Here is a 10685-nt window from a genome sequence, read left to right as displayed (position 1 = left end):
AAAACTTCTCTTCAAGATTGCCAGAGTCTGGATGGAAAACTGCAGATTGCAAACCACGCTGTTCCATTTTACCTGTCTTCCAAACAACTGTCATCAATCCAACTTTAGAAAAGGGAAATGTGTATTTCACCTTTCCACTTTCTCCTGACAAACATCAATTTCATAAACTCCATTCCTATGTCTGACACCACCAGTTAATCCCTATCAAAATTCACAATTTCAGGAGAGTTTAAGAGTATATATCAGATACTGGGAAACGGAAAATAGCAGAGCTTTCTCATAAGCTGGAGAGTTCAATTTAAATATGCGTATACTTAGAGATTTCGAGCATACTTCCCTACATAATGCAAAAATAACCAGGCTGGGTACTGCTAACATTTGGAGGTGCTAGGCCACTACAGAAACTGCCGCCTTCATATTCAGCAAAGTATGAAAATCGACCACACGCTCCCTTTTCTCTTCATGGCTCAACTCAGGGCTCACAGGATGCTGGGAGCCTCATTGCAGCCTTCTGCTCCTGAACAAATTTCACAGGGCAGAGACAAATCCAACAACTCCACCTCCCACCCCCCGCCCCAGGACTTTAGTACAGATATTTTGTTTTTTAATTGCATAAAGCCATTAATGAGTAGGGCTGCTGGCAGCGGTGAGTTAGCCTGGCAAGAGGGAGAGCGAGGTCAGCTCAGTCCCCGGCCACTTCTCCAAGTTGTATCACAGATGGTGGCTGCTCCGTGTGGACTCACAGAGAAATTCCAGAGCTATGGCTATACCAGTCCACCTCATGGAAGATCTGACCCAAGGCTGTTCAAACGACCTTAACTGCATGTTCCTACACTATGTGAACTATCTCCTCGAAGGACACAACAAGAGTGTGTTTAGTCTCCCTGAGAGAGAAAACAAAGCCTGCCAGGGAATACTGTTGCTGCTTGGGTAAAAGGCTCTGGAGCTCCAAAAAAACACAGCTATTTGAGTCAAAGGGCAATGCAATGCTGGCATGTGAGCAAATGTGCATAGACTATCCATGTGTAAAATTCAGGCCGAAAATTGGAAGGAATTTCCCAACAGGGAGGACAAGGTGGCCCTGGGACAGTCTTCCAGTTAGGGCAGAGGACAAATCAGCTGAGCTCAGTTCAAACTGATGTTCAGCTCGTTTATCTGCCGTGTTAGGGGGAACCTCACTAACATGTAGGATGCAGTATCTCCAGCCACAAGGGAGAAAACTGGAAGCCCCAGGAGACCTCCCTTTGGTTCTGTGTTCTGGACTTTTTCTGTGGGTGGATGAACATTCAGGTGTTTGAAGAGTTTGAGAAAGGTAGATCTTCTCTCTCACCACTCTCACCAAGGAAGAGAAGGGCTGGAAACTGCTTGCTAGAAACATTTCAAGTATTATCATCAATAAAAATGTCCCTAGAGCTTGCTGTCTCCTTCTTCTGAGTGTGTGTGTGTCCATGTGTGTTTGCATGTAGAACATTTCTCCCACACATTTAAATCAGGGGACCTGATGTAACCTCTATGAAGTAGGTGGCACAAGGGTGGTGCAAAGAAGTAGAAATAAATCAGAATGTATGAAGCAGCCAGAACCGAGCTCATGTACTCAGTTTTGACTTCTGCTGTGTGCCACTACTGTCAGAGGAGGTTTTGGGCACCAGTTTAAGCCTTTAATGGCCAAGTGCTGCCATCATCTTCTGCCAGTTTGTGCTGTTGAATTCCAGAGACATTCCCGCTGGTGACTGCAGCTCTGGATACGACTCATCACGAACTCCACAATCAGATCAACATTAATTTTCAGACTGTTCTGTTCAGAAGGTAGGTGGTTTTCACACACAAGTAAACATTAGTTTTGTTGTTACAAAAAATTTTTAAAAGGTAGCTACATCGTTCCATTGTAAGTTCCTTGGGGAATACCTGTTTTCTGTGCCCTTTTCATCTGCTTCTATGGTATGAAGACCACATGTGGAAGTGTGGAGAAATGTTTTATTAGGAGAGGTAAACCCCAATTTTATTATGGTTCTGATTTATTTATGGTTGCTATATTATACATGCACACTAAAAGACGGACCAACTAAAAATAATGTTTCACTTAGAGTTTATCTCAGGGGTCTTGGGGATGATTTATGTCCACTAATATCGATGTAACCGGTCAATTGCCCAGAACTCCCAATTTATTGCAGTCTATTGCATTTTTGATGAATATCTGGCAAGATGCTTCACTGTGATTTTACAAAATGTATTAAAAAGGAGAGACCCCAGGCAGTTACAGCCCCATTCAGCCAGCATTACTCAGCTAAAACATCTTCAGTAGTGTAAGAAATTTCTCCAAATTCCATGGTATGGTGTCCATGCAGTATAAAACCTCACACGTTTACACTGCTAGTTGAATGTATCTGATTCTAATTTTCCTTTTCAGCAATTTCCTTTATACCATGGGAGGTGTTTTTTTGAAGAATGTTTCTATTTAATGGCTGCTGCTCAGCAATTTTCTACAAGTAACCATCTTAGGTAATTTTAGTCCCTGAAATACAATGACAGACTAATGGCACTGAAGCCTTCTCTGTGTCTACTCACAAAGCAGCTCTTTTTACGGTATGCGTGCATCCATACACATATATGTTTCCCGCACATATTTCCGTGTAACTCTCCATCTTGGATCTGGAGAAATCATCTCCCTCTTCAGTGGTCAGTGCTTGGGTTATGCGCCGAGGCAGCCAACGGGGAGAACGTGTCAGGTTGGGCACAGGGGGGTGAGTGCGGTCACCGGACCTGCACAACACTCTGACCAGACCTAAGGAATACGGACGTGGAGCGCGGGACAGAGTCCTGGAATAATTTTAACACGGATTCAGCCCCGCGCCGTGCGGAGCGGCGGCGGCACGCTACACCTCCCCGGCCCGGCGCGGAGCAGCGCCCAGACATCCAGCGCGCTCCGGGCTTCCCGCCGGGCTCCCGCCCCGGAGCCTGCGCGGCCCCCGGAGCCGGCGGGAAGCCGCGGGACTACAGCTCCCAGCGGCCGCCGCGGGACTACAGCTCCCGGCGGCCCTCGCGCGCCGCCCGGGCCGGCTGGGAGTCATGCTGTGTTTATCGGCGAGGCCCCGCCCCGCCGCGCGAGCGGTGGCGTCACCTTCGCGAGCCTCCTTCGCGCCCCGTCGGCTCGTTAATATTCATGAGCCGCGCGCGCGCGGGGAGCGGCGGACGGTTAGCGGGATCGCTCGCTCCTTGCCTGCTTGCCTCCCTCCCTAATGGCGCTGGCGACGGCCGGGGAGCGGGACTGAGCCGGGCACCGGCGGAATGCTTCCCGCGGCTGCTACGTAATCCCCCCCACCCCCGGGACGCGGCGCCGCGCTCCGCTCGGGCCCCCCCGCGCCGTGCTGAGCGGCGCTCCCAGCAGGGCGGCGGCGGCGGCATCCCCGGCCCCGCGGGCGATGGAGCCCGCGCAGCAGCGAGCGGCAGAAGCCCCGGCGGCGGGAAGCGGGCGGGGGGAGCCGGAGAGTGGCTCCCCGGGCAGGAGGAGTCAGGCGGAGAGCGGCGCGGAGCCGTCGGGCGGCGGCGGGCAGCTGGACGGCAAAGGAGCCGGCGGCCCGCGGCGGAGGCGAGGGGGAGCCGGCGGCTTCGCTCCTCCCGCGGCGCTGGCGGCCAGCGGGACTCCGGCGGCTCCCGGCGGGGCCGGCAGCGCTAACTCCCTGCTCCTGCGGCGAGGGAGGCTGAAGAGGAACCTCTCCACCGCCTCCCCCTCTGCCGGCGGCTCCCCGGCCCCCTCGCTGGGCACCCGCAGCTTGGACAGGAAGGCGCTGCTGCTGCTGAAGCCTCCCCGGCAGCTGCAGCCCCTGCAGCCCCCGGAGCGGGACTGGGTGCGGCGGGACCTGCAGCGGGGCTGCGTCCACGTCTACGAGCGGCACATGAACTGCTACCTGCGCCCGGTGCTCTGCACCCTGGAGACCACGGCGGCCGAGGTGGCCGCCCGGCTGCAGCAGCTCGGCCACCGGGGCGGCAGCAGCGTGGTGCGAGTGCTGGGCAAGGCGGGCGCGCCGCCGCCGCAGCCCCCGCCCGAACCGCCGGCGGGCCCCGCCGAGGCGCCGCCCGAGCCCGCGGCCGAGGGGCTGCGTCCGCAGCCGGACGAGAAACCCAGGAGCCGGCGGGGGACGCGGAGCGGGCTGTCCGGAGGAGGCTGCGGGGAAGCGCCGCGGCCCGACCGCCTGCCGCTGTGCAGCGGCGCCGAGGAGAGCGACTTGGCCGGCAGCCGGCCGAGCCCGGCGCCCTCCGACTTCAGCCCCGGGGCGCCGCCGGCCGAACTGTACCTTGCGGGGCCGCCGCTCTCCTGCCCCTCCCTGCTGGGGGAGCTGGGGCCGGCCGGCTCCGACACCGAGAGCTTCAGCCCCAGCGCCGAGAGCGTCTCCGATCGGCTGGACCCCTACAGCAGTGGCGGCGGCGGCGGCTCGTCCTCCTCGGACGAGCTGGAGGTGGAGCCGGCGCCCCCCGACGGGGTGGAAGAAGCAGGTGCGGGGCCGGGCCGGGGCCCCCCCTGCCCGGGGGAGCTGTCCCCGGGGCGGGCAGTGGGGGTGCCGGCGGGCGCGGCCGGCGGGCGGGAGCAGCCAGCGGGGCCGCCCGCCCTGTATGTACAGCTGCATGGGGAGACCAGCCGGCGGCTGGAGGCCCACGAGAAGCCGCTGCAGATCCAGAACGACTACCTCTCCCAGCTGGGCTTCCGGGACCTGTGGCGGGTGCAGGAGGAGGGCATGGACTCGGAGACCGGCTGCCTCATCCGCTTCTACGCCGGTGAGCGGGGCCGGGGGGCGACCGGGGAGAAGGGGCGGGAGCCGCGCCCACTGCCCCGGCTGTTGACGCCGTGGGCGCCGGGATGAGCGGAGGGCGTGCGGGTGGCTGGGCGCTGGTCCTCCGCCGGGCTGTCCCCTGTCACGGGAAAGGTGGCCCGGGGCTGTCCCCTGTCACGGGGAAGGCGGCCCGCGGGTGTCTCCGCGCCGCGCCGGGGAGGGGCCATGCCGGGAGGTCCCCGGCGGCGGCGGGAAGCGCTGCCCCGAGCCGGCTGCCGGGAGAAGCCGCGGTGTCAGCTGCGCTCAGGCTGCTCCAGCGCTGTGCCCAGAGCAGCCTCCCCTCCCTTCAGCGCCTCGCTAATGGAGGTCGCGCTTGTGTTGTTTTCCCGTTCCCAGCAGCGGCACTGGGCGTTCGAGGTTAAATCAGCCTTAATCTACTATTGCTTTCCCTAGTGACGAGGAATTGCATCGGTGCCGCTGCCGGGCACGGGAGGTCGAAGGCGGTTCCAAGTGTTTGCGGGACGCCGGCAGCTCGCTTACGGTTTAATGGAGCTGCGTGCTCGCTCCGGGGTGCGCCGAACCCGCCCCATCGCGGAGCCGGGGGCACAGCCGGCTCCTTCCCAAGGGGAAGCCCCGCGCAGTTCTTGCTCCTGTAATAGGTTACAACAGTACAGGGCACGCAGATGCCTGAGCTGAGAGCGGTGCATTCCTGCAAACAAAATCCTGCACTTGGCTTTCCGCGTTGTTGGCATCAGTTTTTCCCGTTAGAGTGGTGGCACTTCACTGAGAGACTGAGGCAGTAAGTGAGAGAAGTAGGGAAGCAGAGGTCATGGTCTTTGGAAGCGGGGTAGTCAAAGCCTTTTTTAATGAAAAGGGAGAAGCCTTGTAATGGAGCTTTGCTGTTACAGCATACAGTACAAAATTTGGAGAGTGTTGGGTGGAAAAGTTAGCTCCCACGTCGTAATTATGCAACCTTCTGCAGTTTTAGGGAGGTTTAAAAATACCTTGTGTGTCAGTTAGTTGGTGTAAAAGACTTACTGTAATCTCGGAACTTCTTGGGTTTTAACTGTCCTGTACATCTCTTCAAAAAGGAGTTGTTTAATGCCCAAGTATGCATTCAAATACCTTGTAAGTTTACCTGTGAAATAGGTAAATGTGATATTCCGAGATGAGGTCATGCTAGCAAAGTAGCACATGCCATCCATCCCCTGTCTGGGTTGGCTGAGCAGAGTGGTCCTTCAATGAACCGTGAAAATTCAGTGCTTTAACTCTGAAAAATACAGAGATTCTTTTCTCGAGTGAATTCCGCTGAATGTCAAATGGAGTCGGTAATGGTGGGGTGGGAAGGAGAACAGTACACTGGATAAGTGCCCTTTATTCGTAAGAGAATATGGGAGTGGTGGCAAGTGGTCGATTCAGCTTTTCTTCAGATTTTCCGATTGTACAATAACCCTGGCATAACGAGTGCAAAAGTATTATTTGTTAAAGGAATTGACAGAAGTAGGTTAGATGCATTGGGGTTAGAAAGTAGCTTAAAATACTTTTTTTCAGATGATGATTGTGGTCTTTTGTGTTTCTCTGCCGTGCTGTTGAGGATGGAAGTCAGGAGGTGATGCTGGGAGGGATGTTGCTTCCTTTATTTCCAGTCCCACCCCACCATTAAATGGGGATGCACACACGTGTTTTAAATTGGGACAGCTGTGTGCCTCCTTTTCTAACAGGATGTGTTCTAAAGAAAACACAATCAGGAAACACGGCAAAGTCTTACACACAGCTAAGCCTGTTTGCATGTAGTTTTAATGCATTAAATGATTAATTATACATGCTAAATGAGGATGTTCCAACTCTGTTTTATTTCAGTGTCTCAACTTGACTGCTAACGTAGCTCATACATTTTAGACTTCCTTGTACAAAACTACCAGATAGAAGGGTATTTCTGTGAGCATACATAGGATTAAATTAATGCAAATTTCTTATGCAAGTTCATATGCTAACAAGTATGCCTCTGTACTTCAAAAGTGCAGCGTTTTTTGAAATCTTTATCTCTTTGAGGGGATCTGTGATCAACTTCTAAAACACCTGTGAAAAGAAACACCTTGTAAAAGAAAGGTTGCAGCATCTAACGTACCAGACCAGCCAAAAACAGCTAAGAAAATATTACTGACATGTAATCATACCGATTTTATGTAACTGTCTTGGCAAGTTATCTCTGCTTCCTTATTTTATACACACACAACCTGAAGATGAAAGGGAGGGAAGGAGAGACACTTAAAAAGAATACACACCAAATTACACTGGAAAGTGGAGCGGTTTTTTTGGCCCCAAAGTTAAGTGTTTTGCTTAGGAGAAATACCTTTTTAATAAATGATCCTCCAGGATCATACCCTAAGGAAAGCTTTAAAACAGTGATTTCCTGTTTGCCTAGGACTTCGTTGATTTAAGCGGGCTGGCTTGTCCCAATGGATAGAGAACCACTAGCATCTCTGTCCCTGTAATTTCCTGCAAACTGTCTCAGTAGGATTTGGTGATACTGGTCTTGTACTGATGTGAAATGGCATAAACCTAGGTTGGATTTATTGCATTGCTTCTAGAAGGAATTCTTTCACCTAATCCCCCTGGAGTGGGGAGAGAAGAAGGGACTGAAGTGATGACTTTGTTTTTGGTTGGGTTTTTTTTTTTTTTTTTTATTTCTGAGGGGAGAGAGTTTTAAGACTGGAAGATGACTGTACTGAAACTTAATGTTACAAATTCCAAATAAGACAATATAGCAGATAGTTTTGGGGATTGCCGTAGGCTGGCAATTTCTCCTGTTGTGGAATCTGGAAAACACAGATTAAAAAAATTATTGCTAGGAGAACTGCAGAGAATCAGAATTTTCTGCTATGACAAAACAGTTTTCTTTATAAAAAGCAATCCACAAATATTCTGTAAATGAAATATCTGGTCTTTTAAAAACCCTCAAAACCAAAATGGGACACTAAGAAGGTAAAAGTGCTTCCTGTACATTGCCTTGGTTTGTTTCAGAATGTGGTTAGTGCATGTTTATTCTGGTGTCTCCTCTCATTTTCTTCCTCAAGAGCGTGAATGTGGTTGATTTCTTCAGTGTCTTGACTGTAAGCATTAAACAGATAACACCACTGCTAAAACAAAATCCCTTACAGCTTTAAGGGGCTCGTCCTACTCCCTGTAACATCAATTTAAGCCAAACTGGGCATTAGTGATTGGTCAGGCATGTCAATTTTTCTATCTGTTGAACCCTGTCTTAACAAAATATAATGTCCTCAAAGTTTGAAATACCTAATCTCTATTTAAAAGGATATGGTTAAATAGCTTTCTGTTGAGATACTGTGTGACTGAGTTATGGAACTGTGTAAGAATCCATAGTGCAATTACAGTCATGATATTGTCGCTGGGAGACCGATTAGGTCAGACTTCCTAAACTATTCCTAAAACCTCAAGAGTGGCTGTGATCCAGAAGACTTCTTGCAAACAAGTTATAATATTTCTTATTGCTCCGTAAAAATAATTGTTGTCCCAGTGGCCTTGTCTTCCCTATAATTTGCATGTAGAAGGAAAAACAGACTAATACAACAATCTCATTTAAAGCTGCAAAACTGCTTATTTGTTTTAGATCAAAAATAAGCATGGAATTCTATTCAGTGCTGTGTTCTGGAGCTTCTGCATGGCAAGGAGCATGAGTAACATGATCCTGGTCTTGAAGACTGGTTCAGTACAATGGATGTTTGAGGCTTTTTTGTTTTAGTGCCTGAAAGGTGATGTTTCTGATTCTGACACTTGGCCACCATTAAATTCTCTGCCCCCTGATGTGACATAGGGCTTCTGCACCTGCTGGTGTCATCAAATATATCACTTTTTCAGTAGATGACTGCCTATAGGCAGAATACTAAGAAATGCCAGATGTAATTAGGGGTGTTAATTTTGCATCTGGTTGTCATGTATTACTTGGGAAGAGATCCTTTTGGCTCACATGGCCTTTTGGAAAGCTGTGAAGAAAAATGAATCTAGCTTGGTCTTGAAGTACGTTTTAAGGGATGTTGTTCTGTCCGGTAAAGAAAAGGGTGGGAAGATCCAGTGTCAGGATCAGTTGCGCTGCTCTGAGTAACTGTGTTTGCTTGCCTTCTTTAAAAAAAGTACATCTTTTAGTTGGGGTCATACTGAGACTTCCAGCTAGATAGATGGAAACACGGTTTCAGGTGCTTCGTTTAGAAGGTGGCAGAGGCCTGGCAATGCAAGCTTTGCGGAATGTGAAATGTATTGAATTGCTGGGTTCTTGTTGTGCTACTTGGTGAATAACTCAGTTCAGCTATTTAATACGTTGATAAACTTGATTTAAGGTGACTAAGTGCTGTTATGGAGGGGAAGCGTGCCAGAGACACTCTTTTTATTATTAACTGAGTGTGGGAGAACAGTCGTGCCCTAAAAAGCTGCTTTTGCAGCACTGACATAGTTCTGACATCTAATATCTTCAACATGAAAGGAATTAATTCACATTAATGTGAATGGATGTCTTTTTGCAGGTGTGATTGGACAGGGGAGGTCTCTGTGAACTTGTCTGAAACCAAAAGGAAAAACAGCCTCTGCCTAGGGCTTCTATAATCTTGATGGGTTTTTTTTTCCTTCATAACATGACTTGGATGAACATTCTTTTACCTTGTAATCGTTTATGTGTTGGCATCTCCTGCAGAGAGAAGTAATACCTAAAACTTGCCTCTTTGGGAAACTCTCACATTTCAGCTACATAGCAGTTTAAACCCAGGCTTGGTCCATGTGGGTCCCAAGGTAAGGACATTTCTAGTCCTGTTCTGCAGGAAAGTTTAAAATGGTTGCGGTGCCTTTGGCTGGCTCCACCTGTTCATGCGCATAGCTGTTTGCTTATCTCCTGTTGGAATGGGGTCTTTCTGAGGTAGGCAGCTTTCAGGGGGGCTCTCAGGGCTCCTGCACAGGAGGAGCCGAGCAGATAATGCTGGAATGCTGGTGCAGCTGAGCTTTGGTATGTGACAGCTGTTAAGTACAATGGTTTTTGCAACTTTTAAATTCTGTTGTACTCCTGGCTAGCATCCATAACTTAAGTATGTGTTAAGTACCAACACGGGAGATTTTAATGTGATGTGCATAGCAGTTACTATATATACTAAATATGTAGTACCTAATTTGGTACATCCAGGAGCTGAATTTCTTCACTGCTGCAGCACAGAATGCGGCATTCTTTTTTCTTTTCTCTTCACTTAATGTGTTTTGATACTGTCCTTCTTGCATTTTTCTACCAATTATTCTCCCCCGTCTTTTTTTTTTAACTGTACATAAACAGCCTCTTTATGATGGAATTGCTGATATACCTAAGAGCCCTTCTGTAATTAAAGCATCCATCTGTTCTGTTAGGACACTGACAGACTGCTATGCATCTAAAGCACTACATAGTTCTTTGGGAGGTACTGCTTAATAGAACAAAAAAAAAAAGGATTCATTCGAACCAGTGTTAGCAACTGGTGTGTGCTTCTTAACTATCAAAACCTGCTTTGATAGTTAAAACAATCTCTTTATAAAACAATACAAAGAGATACTCATTTCTTGTTTAAGTGATCCTGTGGAAAAGAGGCAAGTCTAAGACAACCTGCCTGAGCAGGTCAGTTTGAAAACATATATGCATATAGAATTCCACAGAATAGAAGTTTAGAGATGGAAATCCTGGAGACTGCTACTTGTAATACTTAGCTTTTTGTTTTGGAGGAAACCTGTACCTCATATGCTTACCTCTTTATTTCCCTCTGCGTTAAGGGGTGATCATTTTGAATAACTATTTAAGCTATTAGTACATTAATTTAGGGGGGAAAAAAGCAAAAGAAATCAAAACCTGACCTTCTATTCGCCTTGGACAGAAGCAAAGGTAGTTTGACTTAG

General features: G+C 49.6%; 1 protein-coding gene across 1 annotated transcript in view; it reads left to right on the top strand.

Moving 5' to 3' along the window:
* The first annotated feature begins 3419 nt into the window (after nt 1-3419).
* The window catches only part of PHLPP1 (PH domain and leucine rich repeat protein phosphatase 1), a 141278-nt gene continuing 134012 nt past the window's right edge, over nt 3420-10685 (top strand). Inside the window, exon 1 of the mRNA XM_039548907.1 lies at nt 3420-4770. Coding sequence (XP_039404841.1) covers nt 3420-4770 — 1351 coding nt within the window. The remainder of the gene's footprint in view (nt 4771-10685) is intronic.

This window comes from Corvus cornix, chromosome 2 (assembly GCF_000738735.6).
Source record: "Corvus cornix cornix isolate S_Up_H32 chromosome 2, ASM73873v5, whole genome shotgun sequence".
Lineage (NCBI taxonomy): Eukaryota > Metazoa > Chordata > Aves > Passeriformes > Corvidae > Corvus > Corvus cornix.
This window is presented reverse-complemented; position numbering and strand designations above follow the sequence as displayed.